The 18,591-nt window shown below is 48.5% G+C and overlaps 1 protein-coding gene across 1 annotated transcript in view; it reads left to right on the forward strand.

Moving 5' to 3' along the window:
• DAP (death associated protein) overlaps positions 1 to 18,008 on the forward strand; it is a 60,501-nt gene extending 42,493 nt beyond the window's left edge. Inside the window, exons 3-4 of the mRNA XM_072958849.1 lie at positions 16,159 to 16,201; positions 17,751 to 18,008. Coding sequence (XP_072814950.1) covers positions 16,159 to 16,201; positions 17,751 to 17,864 — 157 coding nt within the window. The 3' untranslated portion in view covers positions 17,865 to 18,008. The remainder of the gene's footprint in view (positions 1 to 16,158; positions 16,202 to 17,750) is intronic.
• The last annotated feature ends 583 nt before the right edge of the window (positions 18,009 to 18,591 follow it).

Genomic DNA, 18,591 nt, shown 5'->3' on the forward strand with positions numbered 1-18,591 from the left:
ATAACCACCATCCATTCCTTCCTCCCCACTTACGGGAATAAATCTGCTTCAATTTACACATTAACCCAACAACAGCCTCTCCTTGAGCCCCACTCCGTATGCAGCTTGCCTAATGCGTGGCGCTCACCTGAACTTCCCCAAAATCCTGTGAACTCCAGAGGAAGGAATCAGCTCCTCATCCCAATGAGGAAGCTGAGGCTCAGTGCCCCCGGCCTCCTGACCGTCAGTGAGAATGCGTGTTTTCCATCCGCCAGCCACTTTCTCTTCCAGCCCCAGGCGGCTGCCTCGCCACTGTCATCCACATCACTTGTTAATAAACTGGGCGTGCTGAGTACTTCGTTGGTGGCAAAAGTAGATTATCTGGCTGCCCCCATGGAAAGCAAGGTGCCCCAAGGAAGGAGACACCCAAAGGGAAGGGAAGGTGGTGGTGAGAGCTTTGGCTCGGGGTCCGGGGCGGCATGCCTGCTCCTGCTTTTCTGCTCTTAATCTGAAATCTTTATTTGCCAAGTTCAGAGAGATTCTCTGGCTCCCCAGCACACGCTCAGGAGCAGCCCTGGGAGGACTCACATCCCCATTGGAGGATCAGCTTGTCCATAAGGATGTGCTCGGTTTTCTTGTGGTTATCACAGAGACTGGCCACCTTGAACTAAGGAAGATCCTTTTCCAGAAAAATATGAGCTGTTTTCCAGCTGGTAGACCTCACAGGTGTGCCCCGTCAGCCTCCTGATGAAACTCAAGGGGCTGCCTGGGACGGGCTCTCTGATGGCATTTGTCTCCACCTGGCCCTGAACCAGAGCCCTGTCCAATGGGTGCTGGTGGCCTGGAGGAAGGGGGTGATGGTGATGAGAAGCAGGGACAAGTTCCCTCCAGCTCCTGCACAAGCAGGAAACAGGAGGCGCCCCACACATTAACGTAAACACTTCCTCACTTGGGGGCGTGTTTGGTACTTAGAGTGTATATTTATTTACATATATTTCTGTTGAGTGAACAAATAAATGAAACTGATGAGTCAACAAATAAACCTCAGGACCCTGAATGGTGATTTACCCAGACAGTGACCGGGTCAGAGGAGAGGGTCAGAGCTTTAATCGGCACTCAGGGTGCACCTCCCAAACCGCAGTGACTTTGACAGTCTGTCCTGCTGTGCTCCGTGCTATGAGAATATTCTGAAGCGTCGGCTCTAAACATGGGGGTGAGGGTGGGAGCCGGTGGACTGAATGGAAGTCACCCTAACTCACTAGTTGGTTTTCTTAAAAGGAAGCAGAATTAGAGGTGGGTTTGGTTTTCTGTGTACTTGACTTTGCTCCTCTTCTGCTGTTAATTCTGGAAGAGGCACGAGGGCGTGGTGTGACATGAGGAGGGTCCGCAGAGCCAGCGCTTTAATCAGGCAGCAGCTGAGTGTGCAAATCCGGAGGCCGCTGAGGACGGCAGCTTGTCGCTTATCGTGTGCGCCCGCTGCCTGGGGAGCGAGTGATGGCCGCTATCAACTCCCCAGATCCCTCCCTGCCGTGAGTTTGGAGGGTGGATTAAGGATGCAATTAGTGGTGAATCCAGCCACAGAGAAATCCAAAAGCTCTTGTCTATCACTCCATGTACTTGACTTTAACCTGAGCTGTGTTTAGTCCTTCCAGGCCATGTCTTGACTTTTGCAAGAAGCAAAGCTCCCACGGCCGAGAGAGACCAGGCTGATGGTCTCCTGAGAGCAAGCTAATCTGGTCTCTCCTCTTTCATTGCTAGATCCTCGCAGAACCATCCTAATGAGAGTTGGTCCCATGTAAGGTCAGCCCCCTGTACTTCCTACGATGGGAGTAGACCCAGAATAGACGAGTGTTTTGGTGACTATATTTGATTTAATATCAGCGTGCACTTCTTTCTAATGGCAATTCCATTAGTAGTTGTCTTCTCAGGTTTTTCCTACCTACATGGTCATTTTCCTGTTTAAGCCGTAACAACTGTCCTCTAGAAAATACATACTTTGTACTTTGAACCATGAATACCCTCCTCCCTCAAATTATACCATTATGAAACATGACCTGGACCCTGGAGACAGCCAACTAGATCTAATTTCAAGCTATGGACAATCAACACTCTGATTTTTAGCACCTGTCTCATCAGTATTAACTATTCACTGGCACTTCCCTATGCTGAAATTCAAAAGAATGACACTGAAACGAATGTGTTCAGAATCAAAGATGGGATTGTTTTTCAGTGTAAACGCCCCTTCCTGAAGTGAAGCAACATTTAGAATGTGGACTACATACATGATAGTTACACGGAGCGTCTGATGGTTACACAGCGTGTTCCCAGGCTAGGCGGAGAACATTTCCCTGTCGCATGTGAGGAGCTGAGCTGACCGTGAACTGGCACTTCCTCGGAGTACCTGGGAGCCTTTCAAATATCGCCAAATACTGCCTGAGTTAGCATCCACAGAAGCAGCCCGCCTACAGCCAGCGTATTCCGACGGCGTACCTTTGGAGCCAACCAACAGGCAGGTCCCCCTCTCAATGTCTCCTACACTGCCACATGGTGAAACACACAGATTTTTTTTTTTAATTTTAGAACTTAGCCTTTGCTTGTAATAATGATAACCTGTATTTTTTACGGAGTCCAAATGCATTCTGCTTGCCGAATGACAGGCCAATAAATCAGAAGGCGAGGTGCTGGGACAAGGAAGAGCAACTTTATTCAAAAAGTGGGCAAACGAAGAAGAGGGTGGACTCATGTCCTGGAGAACCATCTCCCCCCCCCCCAGTTAGAATTCAGGCTTCTTTTATATTTGGGGGGGGGGCGCTTGTTGCAGACTTCTCGGTGTTAGGATGCTTTGTTCTTGCAGCTGTCCGCGTGGGTCAGGTCATGGTGTCCCTGCAAACCTCCAACAAAACAAATGTTATTTTCTTTACATGAATGCAAAAGGGTTAATACCCTTAAAGGTCAGAGCCTTGAGAATGGGCCCTCCTGTCTATGTCAGGCTCTAGGCAGCACTCTTTTACAAAAGGTGCAGAACCAGCACGACTCAGCCTAGAAAACATAGCACAGGATTAAAGCCAAAAGAACAGATCTAATGTGGAGTCAGACTCGTCCTTTTCTATCACATGTTCTTCCTGGGACAACATGCCTTCCTGGGAAGGTGTGTCTTCCCTGGGACACTGAGCAACACAAAGGGTTTTCCTTGCCCCCCATACCGTTTCAATAGCACAGGATGCTGGGAATGATGTGGGGAGGGCAGACCAGGGTTCAGAATCTTTGGTGCAGGGAGATTTTCTCTCTGTGATGCCCTCAAATCCTTCCCACAGTGCAGCCTGGTGCTTAGAACAAGGAGAAAAAACTTAAGGTGGGTCCTTTGGCATTCTCAGAGAAGCTCTAAGAAGCCCTAAAATTCTCTAGTGAAAGAAAGAAAGAGGGAAAGAGGGAGAAAGGAAGGAAGAAGGAAGGAAAGAAGAAAGAAAAGAATTCTTAAATGACAGTTTAGAAGACAATAGCAACTTCTACACTGTCTTTATCTAGGGAACTAATTGAGTATTCATTACTCCTAAATGTGATTTTGTCAGTGGCGGCAGCATTCTGTCCTAAGCACAGTGTATACATTTTCTCATTTGAACCCCAACCTGTTCTATGAAATAGGGATTGTATCCATTTTACAGGTGGACACTGAGGCTCAAAGAGGCTATTTGTCTCAACTAAGATTTGAACCCAGAGCCGACTGCCTCCAAAGCCCAGTCCGCAAACGCTCCGTTGCCCGGCTTTCCTCTGGGCTTCTGAGTCTTCTCTGAGCTCTGCAGACAGCGGCAGAATCAGGTGAATTTCATACAGATGCCCGGCTCCTCCACACACTGTTGGGAAGCATGGCCAAGTTTCTCTCAAGCGTGGTCAGATTTGGCGACCACTCTGTATCGTGAAATTTCAAATCCGAGAGAAAGTAATCAGGAGCCCAGGAGTGGAGACACACACTGGCCCAGGATGACCCCTATGTTTAAATCCATAAGTAGCAAGCTAATAAGTTCTCATTGTTGGAATTACTGTATTTATCTTCTCTTCTTGCATCCAGTAAAGGGGAGAGAATAAGGTAAGGGCAGCGGGAAGTCGGAGAAGGGGAAGCTGGAGGTGACGCGAGGAGACCGTCCTGTACGTAGAGGGCACTGACTCAGGGACTAGCGTGGCTTTCTGGGAGTATGTGTCTGGAGGGAAGACGGGGTCCCCAGGCCCTGTTAGGGTAGCTTTCACTGTACCTTCTGTGTGTCTGTGGGACACATCATCTACGCAAAGGCCATGCTCGCCTGCACACCCAGTTCTCGGGGCGTCAGCCTTCTCTACAAGCGGTGGTGAGGGGCTGGCATCTGCATCAGCACTTAGCTGAATATCTGTGGGTGGAGCGTCATCTGGGAGTGGTCTTTTTAGAATCCCAGAGAATCTGTCTGCCCTCCCACACGGAGACACAGACCTCAGTCGTCCCTAGGACAGACTCAGAGGAGCAGGCTGGGCTGAGTTTTGCCCTAAAGGCACGGCCCCCTGGGGTCGGCAGCTCTGAGTCTGCGGACGAGAGACGCTGCTCCTTTAAACAAAGGTGGAAACGTGCGCGTTCAGACGTCCTCCCCCAAAGAGCACCTTGGCTCACACCCTTTAACAAGATACTACGAACTCCGTGTGCCAAATCCTGATTATTTTCTCTCTGATTTAGAATTTCATTGAAAGCACTGGAGTTGTGTTTGGTTTCCCTTTAGTCAGACTCACTGGACAAGGACCTGTTCCTTAGGGAGAGGGGACACACTTGTCCTGAGAGGCCAGGAGCCCCTGCCCACCAGGACGGCCAGCTTCCACTGAGCCTGGGCCTGGCGGAGCCGGCCAAGCCTCGCCAGCCCAAGAGCCCCCAGCTGAAAGGACCAGCAGTGCCATCTTGTGGTGGTTCTCGAAGCTCCTGCAATCAGGCCCAGGGAGGGAGGCAACACTGACTGTCACACTCTGAAGAATGACGTACGAAGAAATGTCCGGGTGCAGTCAAGTGAGGTGGGTCCCTCTGGTCACCAGCCACGCTGATTATTATTTCGGTGGGGAGGGTATATCTCAAGTGGTAGAGCGCATGCTTAGCATACACAAAGTCACGGGTTCAATCCCCGGTACCTCCTCAAAAAATAAATAAGTAAACCTGATTTCCTTCCATCTCAAAAAAATTTTTTTAACTCAAAAAATTATTATTTTGGTGTCTAGAAAATTAATAACCCAAATAAGCGACCACCAAACCAAAAAGATATTTCATGAGCTACAGTGGCTGGACAAGATTTGTTTCCCTGCTGTTTACTAGGAAATGTGTTTAAAATCACCCACGAGGGAATATATTTTTCCATAAACTCTATGAAAACACAAAACCACAGGTTTAGAGCAGAGTCAGAACGTAGTCACAGGATCTGCTTCTAGACAGCCTCAAGGCGCTGCGCGTCCTGTCTTGAGGAGGGTCGGCAAGAAGATGGTTTTCCCCAGGAATCTGTCATGGGGTGGTGGGGGGCCAAGCCACCCGACTCCATCACTGTGAGCGGAGAGGGCCTTCGACCCCCTTCACTTCGTGCTGACGGCAGCAGGTGGAACTGTGCCCCTTCCTTCTCACTGTGCTCTGGCATCGTGTCCCTCGCATGACACACGCGTGTGCACACGCTCACACGTGGATCTCAGCCTAAGCCCCGCCTTCTCGGGGTTTGCACTGACTCCCCTCCGTGGAGTACCCCTCCGAGACCCAGTGTGTTAGCTGCTTGTTGGAAAAGGAAGTCGAGACCCTGACGCAGCTCTCTGGGCCTGCGTGTCCAGGGGAGCACCCTCCCTGACTCACAGGGCAGCTCTGACTTCCAGGGAGATTTTTAGGGGCAATCCCTTGCTGAGCACTCATGTGCTTTCTTACCAGGAAGGGAGGGAGCGTCACCTGACGACAGCTCCCAGGTCCTGATGTAGCCTTGATGGCGCGGTGCACCCGCAGGCCGCTGCCAGCACCCCCGTCAGGCTTCTTTCCACACTCACCTCCCGTCCTGTGACCAGGAGCTGGGGATGAAGGAGGAGCGGGTGGTCGCAGACGGAGCCTCTTCCCAGTGGGGCAGCAGCCTCGCTGTAAGCTCACGTGGCCTCGTCACACATGTTCAGCCCTTTCTTCTCATCTTCTTTCTTCTCCTGGGCTGGGAAACCAACAACCAAGCCGTTCTGATGACGTCAGAATAGGAATCAAATAGATTGACAGTCCAGAGAGTTTTCCTTGAAGTCCATGGTTTGGTGACATCTGTTTTGTGTATCACAGACCCTCTTTTTGCTTACTTGGAATTTTCTGTCCCAGATAAGTAGGCTTATTTATTCTATGCAGCAAGGGAAGCTGAAGGTGAGACAACTGAACCAGTTGTGAATTAGTGGAACCGCACAGAGGGGTACATGGGAGGGGCCAGGGAGGTGTCATCATCACCCCAACACCTACCATTTGCTGAGTGCTAAGCCGTGTGGGTATGTACAGTCACCTGGTGAGGGAGAGTCCACTTTCACCCATTTTACAGATAAGGAAACTGAGCCTCAGAAGGTCAGACGCCAGCCCACCAGCCAACCACTGGCAGAGCCAGGATGGTCTGACATCAGAGCCCACAGTCAGGGGCGACCACCTGCCACCTTTCCTCCTGGTTTCCTTCTTAGACGGTGTCCACTGCCTTCTGAACTTGAGGGACAGTTTGAAACCTTCACTGGGCTTTGTTCCTGAAGCTCAGGCGCTGAGCTGTGGGTGGCAGTGGCACCCGTGACCCAACAAAGAGCACCGAGCTGAGCGAGCCTCTGGGCTTGGCCTCCGGGACCGCGGACAAGTTTCAGCCTCTTCCAGCAGCCATCCCTTCACCCATAAAATAGGGATAACACTGCTGAAGAGAATCAGATGAGTTAATAATTTAGGTGGAAGCGCTCTGTACCCTAGTTAAGGACTATAGACATACACGGTAGTTTTCAAGAAAAAAAAACCATTATCAAGTCAGAAAGTAAGTGCTTAGGCAGGTTTGAATACATCATACTGTCTGGTTGAATAAGGATTCTCTGGCTGCATTTAGATTACTTACTTTAAAACTCTGCATTTCTAAGTCATGTACAGAAGCCAGAACCTAAAATCAGAGGCTGCTCCGTGACCCACTTCTCAGCCCTGAAATGAGGGCATCAGGCCAACGCCCTGGGCCACCCTCATTCCTCGTCTGGCTCAGAGCCTTTATCTGCTGTGCAACCATCAGGCAAGTTGCTGAACCTCTCTGATCTACTGTCCCCTCATCTGTAAAACGGGGAGAATAGTTCTACTTCATAGGGTTGAAAGGGTTAGATATAACAATTCTGTGTGAAGCACTGAACTCGGTGCCTGGCCTCGGAGAAGTGATCAGTGAAGAGCAGCTCTTACCACCTAAGATCATTCCCATCCTTCAGAGAAACTAAAGAACAATGCATTGAAAGCTGTGTGTCCCCGTCTTCTGTATAAAAAACGCCCACTGGTATTTTCAGAACGCACTTACGTGAAGAGGAGAAAGCATTTGCAGGAGATGACTTGGTGGACCTCCTTGAACCCAGACCCAAACTGTGAACCTGAAAGCAATTCTGTTGAACAGAACTCTTGGCAATGCCTTGCCACCATTTTGATGACTTGCAATGGGACTGGTGACTTGCCTGTATTCCCTGTCTTACTGATTACTCTGTGCGTGTGTCCTCAGCTCAGAATGCTCCTGCCTGGCAGCCCAGTGACTCCAGTCCCTGTCGGGATGGCTGGGAAGGCACGGGCTGGCCAGCTAAGCGGTTGCTGGATCCTGCACCCACCCCCAGCCCCCACGGCCCCACTTCACAGGAGCCCATTTTTAGAGGAATAAAGAGCCCTGCCCTTTAGGGAGGGTGGAACCCCCTTAGAAAAGGGTTTCTAAGGGCTTAACCCCCTAGGGGTCAAGGAAAGAAGGGAACGCACCCCGTGTAATGACTGGGAAAGCAGGGTTGGTGCAGGACAGCGGGTACCTGTCTCTCTGACCACGTGGCACTGACAGCAGCCCAAGGGAGGCTGGCGGCATTCCGGTTCTTGTCAAGGAGCCCAGAATCACCTCCCCAGGCTGAGCTGCTCTCCGCAGCCCCCAGGAGGAGCAGCATCCGTGTTCTGGGACCAGGAACACGGGTGCTCTGCAGAAGGCTGGGCTGCTTGAGCACACAGAGAGTGCTGGCTGGGGTCCCAGGGAGAACTCGAGAAACTACACCAGATGGAGGTAGGGAGAGAGCCTGAGACCGTGAAGGAATCTGCAGTCATTCCCACTAGTCTGTCCAAGAGGCCTGTGGTCACCTTCCTCAAACATGGAGGGGCTGTCCCACGGAGGGGCCTTAGACTTGGGTTGGGGCCACTGGGTGAAGTGCAGGGAGCCAGAGACTGTGTCACCATGAGGCCACCCTGAGGGCCACGAGTTCTTCGCCTGCAGAGACACAAAGGCATGGGCTGTGGCTGAATTCCACACGAGAGGGAAGCTGGACTAGGTGTCCGTCAGGCTCCATCCAGCCCCGACTCCTGGGACAGTGGATTTCCATGTCTCAGAGCTGAGCAGAAAATGTCACGTTGCCCAGGACCTGCCTGCGCTGACAGTCCTTGTGAAGTCTTAGGACACAAAAAAAGAACGTCAAGTAATCTCAATAATTTTTCTACTGATTAGCTGTTGGATTTTGGATATGTTGAGTTAAATAAAAGAGATTGAAATATATTTCAATAATTGCTGTTTTAGAGTTCAGTGGAGTTTAAAAAATATGAATTCAGTTTTCTCAGCCCTGGGGACTTACATTTTTTTCTTTTTTTTAACATTTTTTATTGATTTATAATCATTTTACAATGTTGTGTCAAATTCCAGTGTTCAGCACAGTTTTTCAGTCATTCATGGACATATACACACTCATTGTCACATTTTTTTCTCTGTGAGTTATCATAACATTTTGTGTATATTTCCCTGTGCTATACAGTGTAATCTTGTTTATCTATTCTACAATTTTGAAATCCCAGTCTACCCCTTCCCACCCTCCACCCCCCTGGTAACCACAAGTCTGTATTCTCTGTCTGTGAGTCTATTTCTGTCCTGTATTTACACTTTGTTTTTGTTTGTTTGTTTTTGTTTTTTAGATTCCACATATGAGCGATCTCATATGGTAGTTTTCTTTCTCTTTCTGGCTTACTTCACTTAGAATGACATTCTCCAGGAGCATCCATGTTGCTGCAAATGGCATTATGTTGTCAGTTTTTATGGCTGAGTAGTATTCCATTGTATAAATATACCACATCTTCTTTATCCAGTCACCTGTTGATGGACATTTAGGCTGTTTCCATGTCTTGGCTATTGTAAATAGTGCTGCTATGAACATTGGGGTGCAGGTGTCATCCTGAAGTAGGGTTCCTCTGGATACAAGCCGAGGAGTGGGATTCCTGGGTCATATGGTAAGCCTATTCCTAGTCTTTTGAGGAATCTCCACACTGTTTTTCATAGTGGCTGCACCCAACTGCATTCCCACCAGCAGTGTAGGAGGGTTCCCCTTTCTCCACAGCCTCTCCAGCATTTGTCATTTTTGGATTTTTGAATGACAGCCATTCTGACTGGTGTGAGGTGATACCTCATTGTAGTTTTGATTTGCATTTCTCTGATAATTAGTGATATTGAACATTTTTTCATGTGCTTTTTGATCATTCGTATGTCTTCCTTGGAGAATTGCTTGTTTAGGTCTTCTGCCCATTTTTGGATTGGGTTGTTTATTTTTTTCTTATTGAGTCGTATGAGCTGCTTATATATTCTGGAGATCAAGCCTTTGTCGGTTTCATTTGCAAAAATTTTCTCCCATTCCGTAGGTTTTCTTCTTGTTTTACTTCTGGTTTCCTTTGCTGTGCAGAAGTTTGTAAGTTTCATTAGGTCCCATTTGTTTATTCTTGCTTTTATTTCTTCTAGGAGAAAATTTTTGAAATGTATGTCAGATAATGTTTTGCCTATGTTTTCCTCTAGGAGGTTTATTGTATCTTGTCTTATGTTTAAGTCTTTAATCCATTTTGAGTTGATTTTTGTATATGGTGTAAGGGAGTGTTCTAGCTTCATTGTTTTACATGCTGCTGTCCGGGACTTACATTTAAAGTCATCAAAACTCAGTCGTGAAGACGCCTGCATGTCACAGGGTCACATGCTTGCTCACTAAGCATTTCTGGTGTCTGTCCTGCCTTCTGCTTTTTCTGAGAATGTCAGTAAGGCATAAACCTTACTCATCAAGGAAATTTAGGAAAATAAAGAATAGGAAACGTTGTTTGTTTGTTTAGGTTTATTTATTTATTTTAATGGAGGTACCAGAGATCTCGCATGTGCTAAGCATGCACTCTACCCCTGAACTATGCCCTCCTTCTCTAAAGAATAGGAAACTTGTTAAGGAAAAATGACCCTGTTATGAATGTGCAGATACACACTACTATATATAAATAGATAAACAACAAGGTCCTACTGTCCAGCACAGGGAACCATATTCGATAGCTTGTAATAGCCTATGATGAAAAAGAATATATATACGTGTAACTGAATCACTATGCTGTACACCAGAAATTAACATAACATTGTAAGTTGACTTAACTTCAATTTTTTTTTAAACCATCAAAAAAAAAAAAAGAATGTGATGTGAACAGGTGAACACTGGAAACCTACGTGCACCAAACACTTGGCAGCTGCACAGGCAAGGTGTGATGAAGCAACGGTTTCTGCTGATGTGTAAGAAGTGTCACCAGGGCTCTGATCCCCACTAATTCCATCCTGCTTGCAGTCCCTCTCAATTTAAAGAAGTATGGTTTTCAGAAACTGGAAAGGCCTGGGGATGCGGGGAGGGCAGGCATGATATTTTTCACTGTCTCTGTTTCCCGAGAGAAAGTCATGTGGCTTCTTCAAAACCACATCTGTCAGAATGATTCTCATCAGATTAAATAAATCCTCAAAGCCGCTATCACAGTTTATAGAATCTTGGAAATGTAGGTTGCGTTTTGCACGGAACCCTAATGGAATTTATAATGCGTGTGTTTTTGCAAACACGGCTTCGAGGGTAGACGCTTTCCCGGGGCTCGCGAATTTATGCTGCCGTAGCTCAAGTTTAGAAAGTGTTTTCACTGTATAAATGTAATGAACAATCGTTTACCAGTTTTAGATGTTCTTAATTGTAGATGGAAAAGGCATTGAGCTCGGGGCCCTTTGGCCAAGCCTGATGAAAACCCACAGCACACACGCACTCTGCCATACCAAGGAAATAATCATTCTCGATTACAACGTGAGAGGCCAGCCTTCTGTCATCTTTTCCCAGGAAGCTGTCATATGTCCTTATAGTCAATTACGGCCTTGTCAGTTTTAGAGGCAAGAAAACTTTGGGAGGAGGAGCTTTATGTCATAAAAACCTTAAATGATTGGTACAGATCGGTATTTATTATTCTTTGCTGCAAGGAAGCTTATTCTTAAAATTAGTTGCTAAATCTAATCACAATGCGATAGCACTTCACACCCATTAGGATGGCTGCTATAAAATAATAATAATAATAACATGTGGTGAAGATGGGGAGAAATTGAACCCTTATGCATTGCTGGAGGGAACCTGCAATGGCAGACCGCCATCAGGGAGTCCTTCTAAAAGATGAGGACAATTATTATGTGACCCGGCAATCCCACTCCTAGAGATCTACCCAAAGAAATGAAGGTGTATTTCCATGTGTCCACATGAGAGCTTACGCACATGTTGCTCATAGTTGTACTATTCATAATCACCAAAAAGTGGAAACAACCCAAGTGTCCATCAGCAGATGAATGGATAAAAGAAATGTAGTCTATCCATATAGTGGAATATTATTCAGCCTTTAAAAAGCAAGTAAATTCTGACATAGGCTACAACATGGATAAACCTTGATGGCATTATGCAAAGTGAAAAAAGCCAGACACAACAGGGCAACTATTGTCTGATTCCACTCATATAAGGTACCTAGATCAGTTCAGTTCTCAGGACAGAAGGAAGACCAGCAGTTAGCAGGGGCTCGGGAAGGGGTAGTGGGGAGTTACTGTTTAATAGGTACAGGGTCTGTTGAGGATGATGAAAAAGTCATGGAAGTGGATAATGGGGATGCTTACATAACATAACAATGCGAATCCATTTAATGGCACTGAATTGCACAATTAAAAATGGTTTAAAAGGTAAACAATTTTTCTAAAAAATTAGTTGCTGAGCTAGCTGGGGAAACTTGGAAGGGAGGGGAGAACCTGGACTCTGTTCATTTACCTGGAGCCGACCACAGCTAACACAGGCCAGAGTCTCCTCTCAGACTGGATAAGACTTTGCACTTACAGCACAATCCTTGAATGTCTGTTTTTTTGTTTGTTTATTTGTTTGTTTGTTTGTTTTAAAAAAGGGAAAAAGTGCAACCTTAAAGCAAGAACCTCTCTTCAGACATGCTGGATCTGCAGGGCTTTTCCTTGTTTATTTCTCACTGGTACCCACGCTGGAGAGCAGAGACTGGCGATAAAGTCTTTGAGGTCATGCCTTTGTCCCCGCCTTGCCCCAGGTTAACTGGACGGAATACACGTTGATAAGATAACTGTGTATGTTTAAGGCACATACCGAAAGGAAAGGTTTGAAAAGAGGATAGTTGAACTTTAACTCTTAATTATTTCATATTTACTTTTTGTTTAATATTTATATTTATGTAAAATTTTCATCTTTATTCCTGTAGTTTTTGGTATTTACCATTTCCATATTCCTTTCCCAAGGGCCTCCCTGGGGTATATGGCCCCCCACGGGGAGACCACTGCTGACGGAACGTTGTCATCTGTTCCCTACTTTCACCCCCAGCCAAGAAGTCATTCATACATTTCAGGTATTGTGTTTCTAAAATCCTGCCCACCTCAAACTGGAGTAGCCACGTTGTACAGAATACACAAACCATAAAGCATCTGGTTTACAAAGCAAGCCTGCATCCGACTCGCCTCCACCCGTCACCCCAACTGTTATTAGCAGCATATTTCTTTCCTTTGGGTCAACATGTTCTTCGCTGATAGACTCTCCCTTTAGAAGCAGAATCCAACACACTGTCAAAACTTAACAGCTTAAGTAATGAGGTGTCGAAGTGCAGGGGTGAGACCAGGGGTGAGAGGGAGAGAGGTGAACCGGGGGAGGGGGCACCATCTTGCTGCGCCCCGGGGACCCTTCGGTTCTGCACCCACAGACCCTGGTCACCCCTTAGGGAATGAGCCAGGACTAGGGGGGAGGAGTCACTCTTATTTCAGGGATCTCCTTTGGTCCCCAGAGTGTCCATGGTCATGACGGGACAGGTCCTTGGGAGGCTCACTGGCGGGGAGACGCTGAAGTGGGCGCCAGGCAAGTAAACACTGTACCCAGCGGATGATTCCAGATGTGAGGCGGTTCCTTCACGTGCATTTTTGAACACTTGGGCTGGAGCTGCATCGTTATATCTTATCAAAGTCATTCATACACATACTTCCTGAGATGCATTCGAATCAGGGCCTAAAACACCGGTGTTAACGCAGGAGACACCCAGGATCTAACTTGGATGGAAAAAGCCGGAGTGTGGATGGTTAACTCTCGGACCAATGAGACCAGGGCGGCCATCAGGTTGGAGGAGGGACTCAGTGATGGGGCTCTTGGGTCTGAGGACCCCTCCTCGTGCCCAGGGGAGCGGGTACGGGAACAGACTCCTGATAACCAGCTTCCCAGGAGCCTCGGGGCAAGGGCGCGGTCCCGCGGGGACTGGGCGTCCGGGGGGCCCCGCAGGCTGGCGCTCTGCTGGGACCCGCTCATCACTCAGCAGCCTGACGCCGCACCTCCAGGAGCTGATGGACTGATTCGGCTGTGATTTTCTCACAGTCCAGTTCTGTGCAGAAATGTGTGTTTGTGAATCTTATACACATAGTAATATAGAATTACACGCGATTTTAACTTTTTTTTTTTGGTCTGCTTTTCAACAATGAGTGTATACATAGAGAGAGAGAGAGAGAGAGAATATATATTTATACCTGTAAAGACCCAAGCTTCCCCGGCCACCCAAGGGGCTCACTTTGGAGCGAGGGGGCGACTCTCCTCCGCTGTGTGTTTATTCTGATTAGATTCACTCTGTGTGGGTGACTTTCTCATCGCGTGCTTGCTGGGGAGAGGGGGCTGTCTCTATTTCTGCCTTTCAGAGCCTTGACTCAGGTACAAAACCAGTAAAAACTGGAGATGACTGAAGCCATCAGCAGTCTCGGTACCGAAAGGTGGCTGTGCTTTATCAGAAGGCGATGCTGCATAGTTAGTTATCAGAATGGAACCATCCCCACTCCACGCTCTCCCTAGATTTTTAAAGGAACATTCAAAACTTAAGAAAAATTTGTGCTGCCATTTTCATATTCCTTCCCCAAAACACTTAGAAAATGTTAGAATCCAGAGCACGGTTCTCAAGCTTAGGTTGTGATACCCTTGGCGGTGAATACCCTGGGGGCAGAGTTCGTGGTGATTTGGAACCATCAGGGCAGGATGTGCTTAGATTCCAATGAATCCAAACGTACTGCATCAGAGACTTACACTTGAGCCGAATTTATTCTTCCCTGACTGGCTACTGATCCCATAGTCAAGTCATATTTGTAATCAAAGGAAAGGGAAGGGAAGGGAAGGGGAGGGAAGGGAAGGGAAGGGAAGGGAGGGGAGGGGAGGGGAGGGGAGGGAGAAAAAAAAACACCAACCCAGTTAACCACACAACAAAAGCTAAATAAAACAAAACCAACGTCATGTAGGGAACATTTCTGTGCTGCTTAGTAAGACTTGAAATTTCTTAGCCTCATGGAGTAACAGAAATTACTTGGGGGAATTCTGGGTGGTTTTGCCTTACTTTCTGGGATGTAAACAGTAAACATTCTGAATATTTGGACTTTTGCCTGTAGCAAAACAAAGCGGAGACAGTGATTTCCTTTAAGGGACCCCCTGCAGCGGAGCAGAGCAGAGCAGCAGAGCTGGTGGGAGGCGGGCTGAGCAGCTCCTAGGACGTCTGCCCACAAGACCAGCCTTCAGCAAAACTGGCCACTCTTGGGAGCTGCCCACATCACGCTCTCGCCGCTGGCTGGCTGGCCTTGCATTGATCTACTGCTCCCAGGTCCCCTTGCCCCTGGCCAAGGTATCTCAAAGGTGTACACACCTATGTACCACCCGGAACTGTGTTCTGATATTTTTAAACTATGACATGTGCAGCCATTTTCTTAACTGCATAGAAGAGTATGTAATAACGTGGAAGTATGCCCACCAGACCCTAAGTGCAGAAAGCAGACTACCAAACAAGGTGACTCTCTGGTAAGAAAAAAAAAAAGAAATTTAATAAGAAAGCAAGTAAGTCTGTCTATCTATAGAAAGGAAGACTGGAAGGAGAACTCATGTGTTAACAGTGATTACCTCCTCGAGGTGGAACTACAAGTGATTTTAACATGCTCGGCTTGTCCGCTTTTTAGCAATGCCCATGTATTGCTTTGGTCCTATGTTCCATCCCATCCATATTGGTGACGGTGGGGGCCAGCTCAGTATGATGAAAGAAGCTAAGAAATGGCAGTAGCTTCACAAGGACTGTACGTTTTTTAACACGTGGGGTCCCTTAGGGGCCAGGAGCTTTGCACCGGCTCTGGGATCTCACCCATTAGAAGCTTCCAGAAGCCGTGAATTCTGCAAAGACTCTGGAAGAGGAACCCCTCAGCCTACAGGACAGGAAGCTCCTTGGTTGGAGTCTCTGCGTCCGTCCAGCGTGACCCTGCTCCTTCCCTGCTTCAGAAAGCGCTGATGTCCACCATCTGTTGAAACCGAAACTATTGGACTTGCCCATAGTTACAGTTTAAGAATTAACAAAAAAAAAAAAAAATAGAAAGAGCTTTCCAGCGACTTGCTTGTTGCCTGCACAGTCGGTCTCTCTCTTGGCCGGAGCTCAGCCTCAGGAGGAGGAGGACCCCCAAGCGTCCTGAGCCCAGCGGCCAGCGGGTCGTTGTGATGAAGAAGGTTGCTTCCCGCTTCCCCCTCCCCTCGGAGAGTCCTTGTTTGTCCCACTGCCCTGAAGCCAGTCTCCACATTCGTGTCGCCTGCCTCGTTCCTCTTCTGTGAGTCGTGATGTTCAAGGTCTTTTCCCTTCTTGTCTTCCAGTCCTCCTAAACCGACCGTGTTCATCTCCGGTGTCATCGCCCGGGTAAGAGCCGTTTCAGCAAATCGGGGCCTCAGCACGCGACCTCCTGGTTCCTCCTGTCCTTGTTCACTCGTCCACCCAGGGTCCAGGGGTCTCTTAGTTGTCCCATGTCTGTGGACGGTGCTTCTGTGGTCGGGGGTGGACGGGACGGTGGTGACACGGAGCCCGCAGCATGAGCTAGTGCTGCCTGGCCCTCCTGCATCCTCACCCGCCTCCCTTCTCTTTAGACTCAGCCAGGACCGCCAGACTATCCCTGGGCCAGACTATCCCCGGGCCAGACTATCCACGGGCCAGACTATCCCCGGGCCAGACTATCTCCCGGGCCTGAGGGCTTCTGGGTGATCTGTGAGCTGAGGATGTTTTTACATTTTTAAATAAGACTTATATGGAGTGATATGTGAAAATCACATGAAATTCACATTTCAGTGTCTGTGAATAGGGTTTTCGTGGCACACAGCCATGCCGTTCGTGGATGTAGCATCTGTGGCCGCTTTCAGGCTGTACTAGCGGAACCCAATAGTTGAGCAAAGAGTAATGACCTGAAAAGCCTGAAATGTTTACTCCCTGGCCCACTACAGAAAAGAGTTGCTGACCCCTGGACTAAACTCATGAGTTTTGGTCACATTCTTTGTCTTTCAAGAGCCCCGCCTTCTGGTGAGACCGAGCATTTTTTTGTAACTACAGACCTCCCCTCAGCAAACCCCCGTTTTGGGAGTAGCACACTTACTCCATCCACAGCTCTGCGGCTCACAGCCCACTCGAGCCCTTAGCATATGACTTGTACAGAAAATGCTGTTTTTGGGGACAGCTCATCACAGCCATCCAGAGACCCTGAGACAGACAGGTGGCACATCTACTACATGCGATGAAAGTAAATGCCAACACAAGTCCAAGGTCACCCCAGGCCAGTTGGCTCAGCCAAGAGCTCACCATGGCTCTCACCTGCCCTGGGATGGCCTGGGCTCCAGCCCCTTCACACACGCACACAAGAAGCCAATTCCTTCCTGAGAAACAGCCAGGTACCTTCTCCGACACTCAGTGGATTGATTCTGGCTAATCTCACAGCATCCAGCCCCTGCCCTGTGTGTTTCCTCCCCAACCAGTGCCCTGGCCCCACCTGCAGCAGTGGCAGCAAATCTGAATTTAAGACCCTGAATTTGGTTCTGTCTTGCCCCCCCAATTCAAAAGATCACAGGAACAGTTTTAACAGGAAAAAAAAAGCTACCCAACACCCAACTCAGCTCTGAGTGAGTCGTATGGTGACCTGATCCCATTGGCGTGGGGGCAGAGACAGTGAGCTTTCTCCCCTTCTGGAAGGTATGTGGGTCACACTGCCACATTAAGTTCCCCAGAGAGCTTGAGGACCCCCACAGTCCCACGAGATGGGCTGCTACCTGTAGACTGGTTCCCTTCTCCGTCACTGCCCACGGTACCCGCCCCCGGTGTCCGCTGCCCCACAGGGAAGCCAGGGGGTGCAGGGTTTGGGGCTTGCTCATGTGCTCACCCAGCTGCTCATGGCTGATGAGTCCATAATTTCCGTGTCTCCCAACAGGGTGACAAAGACTTCCCCCCGGCAGCTGCCCAGGTGGCTCATCAGAAGCCCCATGCCTCCATGGACAAGCATTCTTCTCCGAGAACCCAGCACATCCAGCAGCCTCGCAAGTGACCGGCGAGGACCCGGCGCCCTCACCAGCCATGCCTCAGTACCCCGACACTCGGTAGTTCCCCGGCAAAGAGAACTGGAATTTTCTTCAAAACGTTGCTCCATTGGGAAATCTAAGTCAAAACAAAGTGCCCCTTCCTTTGCCTTAAATGTCCATATCTAAATCAGAATCAGGCCCCAACCCTTGTTTCCAGGGAGTCCTGGCTGGTGTCCTTTGAGGATCATTGTGACCCTGCACGTGCCACTAGCAGAACTTGGAAAGACCTGCGTGAAATGAAGTTGTTCAGAGTTTAGCTTCAGTTCTGGTTCATCAGTTGCCCTGCCAGTGGTCTCAAAAACAGGCAGGCTCAAATTTGGGAGGGTTAGAATGAGGTCAGGGGAAAGCTCAGTCATCTCATGCTTTTTAGTAAAAGGACCTCGTGGGGAGAGAGGTGAAGGCATTAATCACAGAAAGTCTGAGTGGGGAAGACTTTTGAAACAGGCAACAGCATCCCTGAACCTCCCTCCCTTGTGTGACGAGGGATCACAGCACAGGGTGACGACAGGTACTCCGGGGAAAGCCAAAGAAAAGCTCCCAGCTTTGAAACGGCTCTTTTATTCCAGGAGTCCTCTTGCTGAAAAATTTGCCCAAAGGGAGGACTGCCAGAATGAGATCTCTCAGTGCGGGTCCCAAGTCCCGCACTGCCCTGCCATCCAGACAGACTTGCCGGGAAATCACGGCAAACCTGCA

The sequence above is a fragment of the Vicugna pacos genome, chromosome 3 (assembly GCF_048564905.1).
Source record: "Vicugna pacos chromosome 3, VicPac4, whole genome shotgun sequence".
NCBI classification, from domain to species: domain Eukaryota; kingdom Metazoa; phylum Chordata; class Mammalia; order Artiodactyla; family Camelidae; genus Vicugna; species Vicugna pacos.